The 17,373-nt window shown below is 52.4% G+C and overlaps 1 protein-coding gene across 1 annotated transcript in view; it reads right to left on the reverse strand.

Annotated features, from left to right (window-relative positions):
• The window catches only part of LOC119862098 (collagen and calcium-binding EGF domain-containing protein 1-like), a 31,709-nt gene extending 21,713 nt beyond the window's left edge, over positions 1 to 9,996 (reverse strand). Inside the window, exons 1-2 of the mRNA XM_038418096.2 lie at positions 9,670 to 9,996; positions 2,171 to 2,251 (exon numbers count right to left, since the gene is read on the reverse strand). Of these exons, the coding sequence (XP_038274024.1) occupies positions 2,171 to 2,251; positions 9,670 to 9,752 (164 nt within the window). The 5' untranslated portion in view covers positions 9,753 to 9,996. The remainder of the gene's footprint in view (positions 1 to 2,170; positions 2,252 to 9,669) is intronic.
• Between the last annotated feature and the right edge of the window lie 7,377 nt (positions 9,997 to 17,373).

A 17,373-nucleotide genomic window follows, 5' to 3' on the forward strand; every position in this document is an offset into this window, starting at 1 on the left:
CCAATAACTTGCAGTTTAACTAAAGCAAGGGGTAACGTCTTCATGGCTGCCGCTGCACCACTGTACCACTGTAACGTTTCAGTGTCGACACTCACTGCAGCGAGGGGAGGGGTTCTCCTGTCACTATAGTTCAGGGATTCTCAAACTTCATTGCACCGCGACCCCCTTCTGACAACAAAAATGACTACATTACCCCAGGAAGAGGGACTGATCCTGAGCCCACTGGAGCCCCGCTGCCCTGGGAGGGGGGGACCAAAGCCCAAGCCCAAGGGCTTTGGCCCCAGGCAGGGGGCCTGTAACCTGAGCTCTGCTGCCAAGGGCTGAAGCCAAAACCTAAGCCCTACTCCCCAGGGATGAAGCCTTTCGGCGTCAGCCCCGGGTAGTGTGGCTCGGGCTTTGGCCCCAAGTGGCAGGGCTTGGGCTTTGGCCCTGGGCCCCAGCAAGTCTAAACACCAGCCCTGGTGACTCCATTAAAACGGGGTCGTGACCCACTTTGCGGTCCTGACCCACAGTTTGAGAACCTCTGCTGTAGTTAATTCACACACTCCCTGAGAGGCAGTAGCTAGGTCAATGGAAGAATTCTTGGTTACAGCAGCTTAACTACATCACTCAGCGTTGTGGCTTTTTACACCCCTGAGAGATGTAGCTGTGCTGATGTCAGTTCCCAGAGTAGATCAGCCCTGCGTGACCTAGCGGCCAAGTCCCTTTTACTCACATGATTTAAGAGCCTAAGGCTCGGTCTACACCAGAAAATTAGGTCGAACTAATGAAATCAGTCAGGGGTGTGAAAAATCCACAGCAGCATAGTTAAGACGACCTAACCTCCTGTGTAGGCAGCATTAGGTCAATGGAAGAATTCTTCCATTGACCTGGCAACCACCTCTTGGGGAGGTGGATTACCTATGCTGGTGGCAGTATCCTTCCCGTAAGTGTAGATTGTGTCTATACTGAGGCACTATTGCGGCGTATAAGTGTAGACAAGCCCAGAGTGGGGCTGACTTTCAGTAAGACTCAGAGTACTAAAGCCCTGATCCTCAAGGGGATTTAAGCTCCTAACTTCATTGATTTCCGTGGGAGTTAGGCACCAAAATACCTTTTAAAATCTGGCACTGTCACTTTTGAAATGGGACTTAGGCTCCTAAACCACTCAGATGCCTTTGAAAATATACTGTCTCTATGTGTATGTGTGGACAGCACCTAGTGTATTGCAGCGGCTACGTGACTACAAATCTGCTGGATCAAAAGGTACGTCTACGGCAGCGTGTAGAGTACAGACACTGCACACCCAGCTAGCATGGGTGTATATAGCGTGTAGATGGTGTATACTTAGGCCAGAGGTCAGCAAACTACAGCCCACGGGCCACATCCGGCCCACGGGATCATCCTGCCTGGCCCTTGAGCTCCCGGCCAGGGATGCTAGCACCTGGCCCCTCCACTGCTGTCCTCCCTCCCCCGCAGCCTCAGCTCACCGTGTCACCAGCGCTCTGCGCAGCAGGGCTGTGAGCTCCTGCTGGGCAGCGCGGCGAAGCGGCTGGCTCCGACCGGTTGGCACAGCTGCCAGTCCTGTTGCTCTGAGTGGCATGATAAGGAGGCGGGGAGCGGGATTGTTGGATAAGGGGCAGGAGGTCCACAAGGCAGTCAGGGGACAGGGAGCAGGGGGCAGTTGGATGTGGGGGAGGTTCTGGGGGAGGTGGTCAGGGGATGGGGAACGGGGGGGTTGGATAGGCGTGGGAGTCCTGGGAGGGCCTGTCAGGGGGAAGGGGTGTGGACAGGGGTCAGGGCAGTCGGGGACAGGGAGCAGGGGCGATTAGTTAGGGGGTGGGGTCCTGGAGGGGCAGTTAGGGGCAGGGGGTCCAGGGAGGGGGCAGTCAGGGGACAAGGAGCAGGGGGGTTGGATGGGTCGGGAGTTCTGAGGACAGCAGTCGGGGGCTGGAAGTGGGAGGGGGTGGGGGCCAGGTTGTTTGGGGAGGCACAGCCTTCCCTACCCAGCCCTCCATACAATTTCGGAACCCCGATGTGGCTGATCTATCCTAAGAGCTGTGACCTGTTTGTTTATCCTCATTATAGGAAAGACAAAGCCTTCTAGATGCCCCCCAATTTCAAAATCCTAGGGGTGCTACACACGCCTCCCCTTTCCCATCCTGAGCTTCCAAATAGGCACATGACTTACCGTAAGCATGTGGCTGGCATCCCACCCGCTCCTGTGCAGGAATATTCCATGGTCAGGATTTTATTTTCGGGACAAGATTTGCTGCTGGAAAGATGAAGGAAGAGTTTAAGTCTAGTTTGTTCCTTCCAGATCAGATTGCAGGCTGCCTTGGTTCCTAAAGCCATCTCAGCCCATCCCACCTGAGTGTCATAGGCACGTGTCAGACCAGTAGACATGGTTTGGTGGTTTTTGCTCACTGGTCTCAGGTCTGGAGTGACATGAGGGCCTTAAGGTTGTATTTGTCAGAATTAACCGTCCCTCCAAACAGACCACATCACAGGCAAGTGCCCTTGGATACTTGTGACCCGAGAAGCTAGTCAAATTTTGGTGCCCTGGGGATGTTCCAGTCGGAAGTAGGACTTGATGGAGCCTGATATTTTCTTTGATGCATTTCTCTCAAATCTCCAGCTTTTTCCAGGGTCAAACTGTACTCAGAGGCCACACTGAGGTCTTGTCTACACTACAAAGAGAGGTTGACCTAAGTTAGGTTGATGTACAGCCACCAAAGTAATTACTGCCGTGATTTATAGCCACACTTTGCCCCCTCTGTTGGTGGTGCATGTCCTCACCAGGAGAGCTTCCACCGATTTAACTGACAGTGCGGGGCATTGCGGGGCACTGATTGCCCGGAGACCCCTGCTGGGGCTGACAGCTGGAGCTCCCCCTGCTGGGCTGACAGCTGAAGCCCTGCCACTGAGCTGCCAGCCCCGGCTTGGCAGGGATCCAGCTGTCAGCCCTGGTGGCAGGGAGGCTCGGGCTGACAACTCTACGCTCGCATCACCTGTTGCTGCCTCTGACTGCCTGAGCTCTCAGCTCTCATGAGGCTGAGAGCTCGGGCTTCCAAAGGCAGCAAGGGGCAATGTGAGCAGTGCAGTGTGTACACGGACACTGCGTCGCCCTGACTGCGTCGACCTAAGCGCTATGCCTCTCGCGGAGGTTGAGTGATTAGGTGGGCATAGTGGGCATCTTACATCGGGGGAGAAACGTTGTAGAGTAGACACTTGCAGCGTTAAGTTGTCGTAAGCTGCCTTATGGTGACCCATCTCTGTAGTGCAGACCAGGCCCTAGGCTTTCTTGTTTTTTCCCTCTCTGTTCTTGACTGTGTCCTCAGTTTCAGTGAGTTCTCTTGCACACCCATACAAACCTACCCCAAACAATACTCAGCCTAGAAGCGCCCGGACAGCTTCACACACATCTTTTGTCTTAGGTGGCATTTATGTTTATAGTTATTTTAACAAAAGGATGAGTTCACACCTACCAACCTCAATGAGCTTTTAACCCAACCCATGATAAGGTTTCACCCAGTTTATAACAATATGCTGCTCTTGGCCAGGGCTCCTAGCCAATGGCATGCCTGCCTTTACCTTGCTATTAGCCCATAGTTAAGGTTAAGGTTTTGTCAAGGTTATTTTTAGTAAAAGTCAGGGACAGGTCATGAGCAATAAACAAAAATTCATGGAAGCGTGTGACCTGTCCCTGTCATTTTTACTAAAAATAACTATGACAAAATGGGGCTGACAGGGGAAGGACTGAAGACCGAGTGGCGGGGCAGGGGGGATTGGAGCCCAAGCCCCACTGTAGAAGTGGTGGGAGGGGGATCCAGCACCTGCCACTCAGGAAGCTTGGAGTTGCTGGAGTCCCCACAGAGGCTGGGAGTTCCAGTGTCCCCCCCACCACCCACGGTGGTTCGGAGCTCCGAGCTGCGGGGGCTGTGGGGCCTGCAGGGGCTGGGAGCTCTGAGGTCCCCCACTGCCCACAGCAGCTCAGAACTCCAGAGCCCTTGCTGGCTGACAGCTCTGGCCCTCCACCCCAGGGCTGGGGGAAAATGTAATGGAGGTCTCTGAAAGTCACAGAATCTGTGACCTCCGTGACATAATCTTACCTTTACCCATAGCCATGATCTGCTAGCAACATGACATGATCTGCTAGCAACATGCTCGGGCTGGGAAGTTACATTCTAGCGCTCTAGCCAGAGCCATCTAGCTCTAGCTAACGGCATCCCTTCAGTGCTTAGTGATCTTCTAGCCCTAGGTAGTATCATACCTGCTTTGTCTGGTGATCTAGCCACATGCCTGCCTTTGATAGTAAGCGAGCTCTAGCTAACATCATGCTTGTTATAGCTAGTGATCACCAGACCATGGAGATGTTGCTACACTGGCTAGTAAACAATGAAAGTGAATTATTGCTATGGGCCGCCAGCACTAAGCCTGGAGCAGCAACTGGCTGCTGTTCTGGGGAAGCAAAGTGGTAGTTGTTCTTTATGTTATCTTGTTAGTTTTTTTGTTTATAGATTCATAGATTCATAGATACTAAGGTCAGAAGGGACCATTCTGATCATCTAGTCCGACCTCCTGCACAGCGCAGGCCACAGAATCTCACCCACCCACTCCTACGAAAAACCTCACCTATGTCTGAGCTATTGAAGTCCTTAAATCATGGTTTAAAGACTTCAAGGAGCAGAGAAGCCTCCCTCAAGTCACCCATGCCCCATGCTACAGAGGAAGGCGAAAAACCTCCAGGACCTCTCCAATCTGCCCTGGAGGAAAATTCCTTCCCGACCCCAAATATGGCGATCAGCTAAACCCTGAGCATATGGGCAAGATTCACCAGCCAGATACTACAGAAAATTCTTTCCTAGGTAACTCAGATCCATCCATCTAATATCCCATCTCAGGGGATTAGTCCTATTTACCCTGAATATTTAAAGATCAATTACTTACCAAAATCCCATTATCCCATCATACCATCTCCTCCATAAACTTATCAAGTAGAATCTTAAAACCAGATAGATCTTTTGCCCCCACTGCTTCCCTTGGAAGGCTATTCCAAAACTTCACTCCTCTGATGGTTAAAAACCTTCGTCTGATTTCAAGTCTAAACTTCCTGGTGGCCAGTTTATACCCATTTGTTCTTGTGTCCACATTGGTGCTGAGCTGAAATAATTCCTCTCCCTCTCCTGTATTTATCCCTCTGATATATTTATAGAGAGCAATCATATCTCCCCTCAACCTTCTTTTAGTTAGGCTAAACAAGCCAAGCTCCTTAAGTCTCCTTTCATAAGACAAGTTTTCCATTCCTTGGATCATCCTAGTAGCCCTTCTCTGTACCAGCTCCAGTTTGAATTCATCCCTTGTTAATGAAACCTAACCCCCCAGGGCATGGGGGAGTTTTGATTCCCCTGTGTATGGATTGTGTCTAAGAGCAGGTCAGGAAAGACTTTGAGCGCTCATGAGTTTCAAGGTGGCTTTGTGTGTGTGTGTGTGTGTGTGTGTGTGAGAGAGAGAGCGAGAGAGCAGGAGGCTGTACAATCTGAGTGTGCATGTGTGTGTGTCTTTGTGAGTGTGTGCATCTATGTGTGTAGCAGATACACTGGTGGTGTTGCCAGCCCCAAATGTTAAACAAGCAGGAGTCAGTCCCCCAAAATTCATGAGAGGTTTAAATATCATAAGTGTATTTTTTGAAGTAATAAATGTGGGGCTCTTTATATCTGCCTTCTGGTTTCTCAGCCCGGGGGTGCCCTCAAGTCACATTTCCAAACTTTTCTGGGCTACAATCTTTAAAAAAAGAAAGCTGAGATTCTCATCTGATCACGTGACTTGGGGAAGCAAGGCTTTAAACAAAACATCCAATATTGCGAGAGTTGGCAGTGCTGCCCTGGCCCAGAGTCATCCCTGGCATCACTCCATTGCTGCTCACAGGGACCTCCCGGAAATGCTCTCTAAACTCCATCCAACCCATTTCGTCCTTCTATTATGAAAGTCACTAAATTCCCCCTCCCAGGCAACTGTTAAACCTTTTGGCTGGACTCCTTGGTAACATCTGAGCCAGCTGCAGCAGTAACAACCCTGTGGGGGGGTCTAATGGCCTGGAAAACCACACAGACTCATGCCATGTGGTGGTTTGGGAGCTGGGTAAGGTGGAGTGCTCATGTGTCAGGTGGAGGAGAGGAAGTTGTCCTGCCGCTGTGGGTAGGAGCTTTGGCAGCACTGGCCCCATCAACACAACTGGTGTGTCTGAAACATCTTTTGCAGATTTTTTTTGACAGGCATAAGGTGATGTGTGATTGCTTCCAGTTAGTCCATTGTGCAACACTAGGAAAAACAATTTACTCAGAGGCTCCACAAAATGTGCGGGAGGGGATTTAGGGTTGGCACCTCAGCTGCTGAACATTGGCATAGTTCCCCCAACGTCAACAGAGGGAGCATGCCCATTTATGCCAGCGGAGGATCTGGCCCTTAGAAAATACTTTGGTGCTTATGTCCTTAGCTATAAATCATTCTGCTCAGACAGGCTGCCTGTCTGTCTGTCTTGCAGGTGAGTCGGATCTTTCTCTCTCTCTTGGTCTGCAGCACCAAACATGTTAAAAAAATAGATGGGCCTGATCTGGGGCCTCACTCTTATCCTCAGGTTGACACTGATGTAATCCCACTGACTGTCAGGGAGTTATGCCTGATTTACCTCCCCCCCTGTAAGTGAGAAGAGAATCAAAGCCCAAACCTGAAGTCCTTCCTCCCTCAGAATTCCCACGGGGTTAGATTCAGACCTGATGGAAGCAGATGCAGTGTCAGTGCGGTCAACAGAGTTAGTCCTTCTTAAACCAGGCTGGAACTCAGCTCCCTGACCTCAGTTACAAATGCTGAAGGGATAAGTAAAGGTGTCTGTGTGTGAAGCCTGTTCCAAGCATGCCTTCAGCGGGACAAGAACCACATGGCCCCGGGATTCTTCCTCCACCAGATGGGCAAAGGCATGTGGTAATTCAGACACTGGAGGCTGCAGTAGCTTTTGATTATAAACTGTTTGGGACAAGGGCTGTCTTCAGACACGCCTGTACAGCCCTTAGCACAATGGAGCCAAACTGAGCTCAGTTTATTCCAGTCCCCCACTTGTCCGCATTACAGAGCAACCACATGCCTTGGCATGATTGTCAGTCCGTGCTGCACTCTCATGCTGTCAGGCCAGACTGAGCTGCAGTGGGGCTCTGGGGCTCTGAGCTGCAGAGGGGCTCCAGCGATTAGTAACAGGGAATCGATCCCTTCACTGCCCAGGTTGCGAGCACTGAAAGTAATTTACCAGCGGAGGGCTGCTCAGTGGCTTGTGCAAAATGGGTCCAGTTCCTTGGGACCCAACTGCCAAATGCAATTAACGCTAATTGGCAAGCCCTTGATGGCCCTCCCAGAAGAGAGGCTAGGGATTGAATGCACAATGGAGATTGAACTCTTTCTTCTCTCCTCACCCAAGAGGTGGGGAAGCTCTTGCTGCCAGGACCCATGCTGTGCCTGCCCTGTAGACAAATCCACAGAGGACTGTCATCTACAGGGCTATTGTCAGCCCAGGACGAAATGCACCTTTAAACAAAAATACACAAAGGATTCACAAAAAAGAAAAGGAATACTTGTGGCACTTTAGAGACTAACAAATTTATTTGAGCATAAGCTTTCATGAGCTACAGCTCACTTCATCGGATGAACCACATCTTCACCTGCAGCCCCCCCCCCCCGCTATTCCAGTCCCTGACTCCCACCAGCTCTGCCAGTGCCCCCATCCTCACCTGCAGCCCCCCCCCCCGCTATTCCAGTCCTGGGCTCCCCCCAGCTCTGCCAACGCCCCCATCCTCACTTGCAGCCCCCCCCGCTATTCCAGTCCCAGACTCCCCCCCAGTTCTGCTAGTGCCCCCACCCTCACCTGCAGCCCCCCCACTATTCCAGTCCCAGACGATGCATCCGATGAAGTGAGCTGTAGCTCACGAAAGCTTATGCTCAAATAAATTTGTTAGTCTCTAAGGTGCCACAAGTGCTCCTGTTCTTTTTGCGAATACAGATTAACACGGCTGCTACTTTGACACAAAGGATTGACCTACAGTGAAAGCTGCAATATAGCCCAGGATTGGAATAGCAGGGGGGCTGCAGGTGAGGACTGGGGTCACTGGCAGAGCTGGGGGGGAACCCAGGACTGGTATAGCTGGAGGGGGCTGCAGGTGAGGACTGAGAGGCACTATCAGAGCTGGGGGGAAGCACAGGACTGGAATAGTGGGGGGGGGGGGGAAGCTGCAGGTGAGGATGGGGGCACTGGCAGAGCTGGGGGGAGCCCAGGACTGGAATAGTGGGGGGGGGGCTGCAGGTGAGGATGGGGGCACTGGCAGAACTGGGGGGGAGTCTGGGACTGGAATAGCGGCGGGGGGCTGCAGGTGAGGATGGGGGCACTGGCAGAGCTGGGGGGGCCGGGACTGGGATAGCGGGGGGGACTGCAGGTGAGTATGGAGGCACTGGCAGAGCTGGGGGGACCCCAGGACTGGAATAGTGGGGGGGACTGCAGGTGAGGATGGGGGCACTGGCAGAGCTGGGGGGGCGGGACTGGAATAGCGGGGGGCTGCAGGTGAGGATGGGGGCACTGGCAGAGCTGGGGGGCCGAGACTGGAATAGCGGGGGGGCTGCAGGTGAGGATGGGAGCACTGGCAGAGCTGGGGGGGCGGGACTGGAATAGTGGGAGGGGCTGCAGGTGAGGATGGGGGCACTGGCAGAGCTCGGGGGGCCGGGACTGGAATAGTGGAGTGGGGTGCTGCAGGTGAGTATGGGGGCACTGGCAGAGCTGGGGGGGGCGGGACTGGAATAGCGGGGGGCTGCAGGTGAGGATGGGGGCACTGGCAGAGCTGGGGGGCCGAGACTGGAATAGCGGGGGGGCTGCAGGTGAGGATGGGAGCACTGGCAGAGCTGGGGGGGCGGGACTGGAATAGTGGGAGGGGCTGCAGGTGAGGATGGGGGCACTGGCAGAGCTCGGGGGGCCGGGACTGGAATAGTGGAGTGGGGTGCTGCAGGTGAGTATGGGGGCACTGGCAGAGCTGGGGGGGGGCGGGACTGGGATAGCGGGGGGGGCTGCAGGTGAGGATGGGGGCACTGGCAGAGCTGGGGGGCTGAGACTGGAATAGCGGGGGGGGCTGCAGGTGAGGATGGGGGCACTGGCGGAGCTGGAGGGCTGAGACTGGAATAGCAGGGGGGCTGCAGGTGAGGATGGGGGCACTGGCAGAGCTGGGGGGGCCGAGACTGGAATAGCAGCTGCTGGCTCAGCTCCAGGAGCTCAGTGGCTCCGAGGGCCAGTGGCAAGTGCCAGGCACCAGAGCCCTGTGCCGGCAGAGTCCCGCCGGGCTCGCCCAGGGCTGTGCTGGCGCTGGGGGCGCTGGGGCGCCGCGGAGGGGAAAGGCGGGGGTGCCGGCTAGTGGCAGAGAGGCGGCGCCCGGCCCGTCGAGCTGCTTACGGGAAGGAGCCGTTCGAGCTTCCCACGCCGGGCCCGAGCGCAGACCTGCGGGGGCGCTCGCCAGGCCGAGCGGGGAGCAGGCTCGGCGGCCGTGGGGCGCCCCCGATCTCCTCCCCAGCGGGAGCCCAGGGCTTGCCGCTGCGCCCGGCCCTCGCCCCGCAGCCCCCAGCTGCCCTGGTTCAGTGACAGCCCCCAAGCGCCCCGCATCTCACCTCTTCTGATCCCCGGAGAGCGGCGGGAAGGGTCCGGAGAGCAGGGAAGCGAAGAGCAGCTCGGCTTCCAGCAGGCGCAGCATCGCCCTGGACTCCCGTCCCGTCCGGGCTCCTCCCGAGCGCAGCCCCTCAGAGCCGGGCCATGCGGGACCCCGCAAGGGGCTGGCGGCTCTGGGACAGCTCGGCCTCTCCCGCTGCTCCCCCGGGCCGGGCTCCCCTGCTTGGCAGCCCGGCGCCCAGACGCGGCTCCCAGTCCCTGCGCGGGGTGCCCGCAGCTCCGCTCTCTCCTCCTCGATCTGCCCGTCTGACTCCGCCGCCCTTCAGCGCGGCTCCCGGCTCCCTGGCCCGAAGACAGAGTTCAGCCCCTCCTCGGATCCCTGCCCCTTCCCTCCGCTCGCCGCTTCGCCCTCGCCTTTTGTGTCCTGGCCGAGAGCCCCCTCTCCTGGTGCCAAAGGCTGCGTCCCTTCCCACGAAGACCTGCCCAGCGCCCGCAGCTTCTTTCCCACGCCGCCAGCTCTCCCTGGAGCATCCTTCTTCTGCCAGCCCAGCCCAGATCTTGTTTAGTCTCCAGGAGCTCTCCGAAGTCGTGCCTGGATCTTGCTACAACGGAACCCTCTCCTCTTGCAGGATACCGGTGATGGGCAGCTAAACAGGGAACTGTCCAGAGGTTATGGGCACCAAATGGGCATGTACAGTTAACATGGGGCCAAAGCCATGTAGAGTGGGAGTAGAGACTAGCACTGAGGGAGGAAGGGTAGCACGTTTTCACCCCCTTTAGGGCCCCTTTCCAGAGCAGTGTAAAGGGATCTTGAGGAACTGAGAGTCAGGCCCTGTTTATTTACCCAGCACAGGCATTGGACATGGCACTATGGTGAGGAATGGACTATGAAGGGCCTGGTTCTCCTTTCCCACGGGTTTCAGAGTACCAGCCGTGTTAGTCTGTATTCGCAAAAAAGAAAAGGAGTACTTGTGGCACCTTAGAGATTAATAAGAGACAAATAATAAATTTGTTAGTCTCTAAGGTGCCACAAGTACTCCTTTTCTTTTTTTCCCACTGGTGTAAATCAGGCCAAACTCCCCTGGAGTTGGTGGAATTCCACCCCTATCTGGGCATGCAGTGGAGGTCCCATGCAACTGAGGTGCATTATTGTCCTGGTGATTGATTTTTTCTCCAGTCAGGACAAATACAAAACTCTCAAGCTCAGCTCGGAGCACCTTGCCAATCATTTGAAACTAGGAAATCAGGATGGCAAACATCAGCTCACTCCTTCCACCAACCAGGGGCACGCAATCAAACACCAACACCTCCATGGCCCAGCCTCCATCCCCTGTCTCTCTGTAAAGGCGGGCTGAATCAAATGGGCCCTGCCCTTGACCAGTCTGGGCTATTTTGGACTAGGGATGGGAGGGAATTCCAGAGCCCCTGGGGCCCTCATGGAGAATGACCTGCCAGCTACCACCCCACCGTCACCTCTAAGCATCAGTCTCCTAAAAGAAGTGGGGGAAGTTTCCTCTCTGGAGGAATTTAAAATAGGTCTGAACAAAACATTGAGAACAATCCTGTGCTGGAAGGGAGATCAACTGAACGACCTTCGGTCCACAGGCCAGATTGACAGCAGGTGTAACTCAGCCTCACTCCATAAACTTCAATGGTGTGATGCCAATTTACACCAATTGAGGATCTGACCCCTGAGCTTTTATGGACCAGCTTCTGATGCCAGTTACACCAGTATATCAGAAGCTGGCCCTAGTCTCTCCCCTTCTGGAGGCTGATTGTGACATAAGTGGAGTTTACACCTCAAGCTATTTCAAGGTCATAATCAAACCTTACAAAGAGCAATGGAAAAGCTCTTGGCATCGGTTGCAGTGCTTGTTGACCTGCACTGCTGGTTTTGGCATAGCTGTGTTGAGTTCATGAACCCTTCCCCTGTAACTTAAACCCAGGGATCTTTAAAGGGTGATTCCATTTAAAAACCCAACTAACTTGTTTTGCTAGCTAAGGAGTAACCTGTGCTGTCTATTCAGGACACATTCTGCCAATGCATAGGAGTGATGCCTGCAACAGAGGGGCTGCATTGGTTGAGTCATTGGTATTTTTCTCTTGCCCTTGCTCTGCACCTTCCACCCCCATCCCACCCCCTTCCCTATATTTGCTTCTCACTCTGCCCACTATCAGCTCTGTTTTTTCCTCCCTTTGCTTTTTCTCATTGTCTAGTCTAAGTAGGATGTGAGCCTGATAAAATTTGTGATCAAATCAAACCTACACGCCCACAGTATCTGCTTGGCTTTGAAATTAGGCAAAAGGACCTCCTCCGTCTCTAGTCACAAGCCAGTTCATTCATCCCCAAGGATTTTGTAGGATGAAAGATATCACTCCACTAAAGGAACACCAGAGGAGACTCTAGATTGAGACAAATGAAACTCATCTCATGAGTGAGAAATCTAAGCCAGGAGCCTCGGGATGCTTTCCCAGATTAGAGAAATTTGGACATAGGATAAATGCCAGTAAGAGATGGTTATGAATCAGTGGTTCTCAACTGTTTCTATACCATGCACTCAGATGACATCAGACAAAAGTTACAAGACTTCCCTTCCATAAAATTCCTTATCCCATCCCATCCAGCCATAAAGCATTGGAGGAGATCATGCCCCCCCAATAAGTCTTTGTGACTCCATGAAGTCGCAGCCCCCAAGAATGAGATAGCTAAGCCAGGTAACCCCGGGAGTCTGGGGACCTTGTGTCCATGCTGAGGGAAAGCGCTGTTTGTAAAACCTAAACCCTGCTCCAGTTGCAGTCAATGGCTGTCAGTCAAAGCAGGATTGGGTGCCCAGGAGCCCTGGGACTTTGAATCTTGGAATCAATGCAGGTCTTAAAAAACAAACCTTAAAACCTGTGCCAGGTTCATATGTCAGACAGGGGCATGTGAGGTGTGAAGGAGGCTCAGGGGAACAGATGGCTGAGCTGTGTGGAGGTTTTTTTCAGTTGCAGCACTGGATGCAGCACAGGTGGTAGGGGCCAGATCCTGAACTGGTGTAAACTGGTGTAGTAGCTCCATCAAAACCCTGCATGTCTGTGGGCTAAAGCTGGGTCTCGTCAGCTCTAGGCAGCTCTGAGGTAGGCATGTGAAATTTAAACCAGGGCAGGGACCAGGAGAGCAGCTTCACAAAGCCATGAGAAGCGTGGGTGGGAGCCTCTCACTTCCCTCCCGCTGGGCTCTCCTGAAGATCAAAACCCTGTTTTTTCAAACTCTGCTTCCGCTGAGTCAATGGTGAAACCCCCAGAGACAGTTGGCAGAGTTCAGCCAGTGCTAAGCCCCTTTGAAAATCCCACCCTCTTCACAGGGAAAATAGGGCCTTTCCGGATTTGGAGACAAAACTGTAGGGATAGATTTGGATTCTGGCATGTGAATCCTGTGTCCCTGAAATTTGAAGAGGGCTGGAATTTGAGGTTCCGGTTTTACCAACCTCTTAATCAGAGCCACAGTTCTAAAAGAAAGAGAGAGGATAGTTCATGTGATACCCTGATCAGTGCTGTTCCCCCCCAACCCGTAACTCCTGGAATCCCTGCGTTCCACTTCCTAGCTCAAACCTCTCCGGCAGAATTCTCCTGCTTATGTTCCCCCCTCCCCCCCCGACCACGGGTTTCTGGAGAGTGTTCCCTACCAGAGAGCGATCAGTCTGGCCTGGCACAGCAGGCTGGCTGTCACACACAGCCACTGTCCCTTCTTTCTGGGATGTGATGCAGCCTTGGAGGCAGGATACCAGAGCAGAGATCAGGATTCAGAGTAACAGCCGTGTTAGTCTGTATCCGCAAAAAGAAAAGGAGGACTTGTGGCACCTTAGAGACTGCAATTCTTAACTTAACTTCAGGTGGCACTGCTGTCCCATTTCCTTCTGAGGAAGAGCTGATTTCTAAGCACCCATTAGCTATCCAGAGGTCTTTATCAATCATGTAATAACCACCCCTATCTGGGCATGTGGTGGAGGTCCGATGCAACTGTGGTGCATTATTGTCCTAGAGATGCTGCAGAGACACCCTGGAAAGTCCAGCCTTTAGCTGGTCAGGTGATGGCTGGTGCATGTGGGTGAATGAGTTCTTAAGCCTAAAATGATCCAGATGGTTCTTTTCATTGTATATTGTTGACAGAGCTGGAGGTAAAGGATTTTGATTTCTGATTGCTAGTCCAAACCCTGGGCTCAGAACAACGGACATCCTGTGTGTATTTTTACTGAGCCTGCAAAAAAAATTTCCAGGCATCATGAGCTGCAAAATATTTGTGTTTGCAGCATGGTTTTTGCCCAATTCCTGCTTCTTTTTAAACCTATAACTGCCATTGGGGAATTCCCTCAGGATTCCTGCTTCTTTTTAAACCTATAACTGCCATTGGGGAATTCCCTCCCCAGTGCAGGGCATTTCTCAAGTCAGACAATCTAAGGGTTCTATGCTGTTCTCTGGTGTAGGGGCATGATGAGGTTCTGCCCAAGGGAAGGAAGGAGGGTGGATTTTGCTAGGGCAGGGTGTGGGCATGCAGGGCTCAAAGTTTCAGCCATCCTGGGCAGGTGAAATAATCCATAAAGGATCAGTCAAAGTTAGTGTAAATTAGAGCAGCCACTGGGCACCTCGACACCTTGTAATCTCATCTGCAAACACACATTCAGCTATCATATCCATGCTGACAACTCCCAGATCTATTTCTTTACTCCAGACCTGCCTTCTTCTGTCCCAGCAAAAATCTCAGCCTGTCTCTCTGACTTCTCATGGAGGTTGAGCCATCAGCTTAGCTCAAACACAACCAAAACAGAGCTCCAAATCTTTCCCCCCAACTTCTCCCTTCTTCCTTCTTTCTCGATCACTAATGTAGACAGCATCACCACCCTGCCTGCCACTTACTTCCGTAAACTGGGTTTCATCCTCAACTTGGCCCTCTCTCTCAATCCTAATAACCAGGAGGTGCCTGCATCTTGTCGATTTTTTCTGCATAGCATCTCTAAGATACGACCTTGTGGTCTTCCCATCAATACAGCTAAAACTCCAGGTGCTTATCATTGCATGTCTCAGTTCCTGCAACATCCTGTTCTCTGGCCTTGACAAAAGCAGTCAGCATGCTGCTGCAAGGATCATTTCCCTAGCTTGCCACTTTGTGCGTGTCTCCCCTCTCTTGGCATCCCTCCCCCAGCTCCTCCATCTCTATCATTTTCTCTCCTGCTGCCCCTCATGCTTGGGTGGAGAGCCCCATAACCTTTTCATTGTCTTCCTCCAAATCCCTCCTTTGCCATAACGCCAGTGCCTACAAGAAACTTGACAGCGGTTAGGCTGCTGATGTGCTGAGACTACTGCCTATCATACTGTCTCATTGTTTCCTTGTACTCCCCCATCTATGTGCCTGTCTCCATCTGTTGCTTGTCTTATACTTAGGTTGTAAGTTCTTTGGGGCAGGGACTGTCTGTTTGTTCTGTATACTGCCTGGCAAAATGGGGTACTGGTCCGTGACTGCGGCTCTGAGGTTCTACCACAATACAAACAATAAATCGTAATGATAATAATAATTGGCAGCTCAGAATCTGGACCATGAAACTTCAATAATGCCACAGAATGCGATGTCAGTTTCAGATTCTTGCCCCCACTTTCTCAGTTTATCTTCCCTGGGCAATTGTGGTTCCATTTGAAAGTGATCAGCAACAAAACTTGGAATGCAAATGGCCTTTCCTGTCTCATCTGATCTCTAGAATGGCACTGTTCCCAATTGCCCCACTGGGACTGATCAAGCACAAGCTGCAAAGGAACCAGAGCATCCAGGCTGGCCATCACATTTTGGGCACACCCAGCATTCCCTGCAAATGTGGCAAGCCCTGTGGGGAGTCACATCTAGCCCATGTTCCCACCCTATTGGCCTCTATAACGCCTGGGGGCCATAATGCCTATTTGCACCTGTCCATGTTTTAGGCTTGTTCCATCACTGGCTTTGAATGAATCCACCCTGCATGAGGAGGCACGAAGGCTGCAGGAGGGTGGGGATCACGCTGTGCTATGCCCTCACACTCATGTTGCAAATGTTGTGATGTGGGGGTGACTGTCCTGTCCTGCAGCCACTGCCAGGGCTGGTAGTCTGTGACATATGCTAGCTCAGAGAGGGAAGACGCTGGTGTACTTCTGACTGTGCTGCTTTTGACGACTGAATATCTTGTTGCCTGGTTGTTTCCTTTGTGATTTTCACCTAACAGGTTTCTTCTCTTGCTCTCTTTTTGTTCCTTAAATTAGAACCGGGACTGGCCTGGTTCCTTGAGGGAAGCTGGGGGGTGGGGAGAAGATCCAGCTGGACCCTTGTCAGTTCCACCACATTGTTCCTGTCCCAGTTCATAGTGTGTACAGATCAAAGGGGAGGGGAGAAGCACCGGGTCCTGGAGAGGCCTAGGGAGGAAAGGAGAAAGCTGAAGATCCTTGCCAGTAGTGTCTCCTGTTTTGCTTTCTCTTTCAAATCTCAGGAGTCTGGGAGGTGGAAGGTTGGCAGCAGGGACCCTCTACCCTGGGAAGAATCGAGAGTCCCCTCCCCACCCAGTGAGGCAGGTGTGGTAGCGGCCAGGTGAGAGGGGAAGGAGTAGAAAGACCCAGTACTTACCCTAGCAATTGGGCTCTCTCTACTTAGATGATTAGGCTGGGCCTGCTGCACTCCTCAGCTCATGCCACAGAGTCCTGTGATGGGGGGCTGTTGGTGGGACCCCCAGCAGTTAATATGGGAGGTAACAGCCTACTGAGATGCACAGGACAGCTCACCCTTTTCAGAGCTATTGTTTGAGGCTGTCTGAATACTCAGGCAGATACTGCTGCATCAGTGATACTCAGGTCACGTTTTTGAGCTTTTCTTCAAAACCATGATGGCTAGACACGTCCTCTTATTTGGAATGAAAGCTAAAATTCTGGCTATCACATGATTCCAGGAGCTGGTGCCCTAGACACCAGATTATAGAGCTTATGTCTTTATCCAGTCCTTCCTTGGACCAAGACTGCTATTGAGCCATGGTCCAGGATTTAATACAACAATCCCTAAACCTTGGATCAGTGCCATTTTCAATCCCTGTAATGCTTAACTGCACCTACTGTTCTACAGTGCCTGTCCTGCATAAGACTTTGTCCCCCCTGGAGATGTGGAAGTCTTATTGTCTCGTCTATTAAATGATCTCGGTGCGCTTTTGCTTTGTGATCTGCCTCCAAATCACATTATCACAACCCACACAATGCAGGGGTTGTTCAAATGGAGAATGGGGCCTTTTGGGGAGTGTCAGGGAGTGGACAATTCATAAACATTTTGTTCAGTGACAACGGAGACAGCATTTTTGGCTGTTTCCTTCTGTGAAGTGCATGAACACCTGCCACAGAGGAAGCCAATGGTTAAAAACCAGAAGCTTGTAGTTTTAATTTCCGCTGGAGTTATTTCAGCTTCTCTTTGCTCTAGCACTGATGAAAGCCTGACTGACTGATCACCCAATCACAGAATCACAATTCCACCCATGTATGCGCATGCATGTGTAAGCATACATATAGACTCATGTACTGGTTTTACCTCTTCTTTTGGCTGCTGTGTGCTGTTGCTGGTTGCAGGATGAACAGCAGGTTGCTGATATTTCTACTGCCCTTTGCCACTCCCTGATAATACATCTTGGGAAACAGAGTCAACTGACTGGTGCCTCAATGTGTCCTAATTACGC

This window comes from Dermochelys coriacea, chromosome 10 (assembly GCF_009764565.3).
Source record: "Dermochelys coriacea isolate rDerCor1 chromosome 10, rDerCor1.pri.v4, whole genome shotgun sequence".
In the NCBI taxonomy this organism is placed as follows: Eukaryota; Metazoa; Chordata; order Testudines; family Dermochelyidae; genus Dermochelys; species Dermochelys coriacea.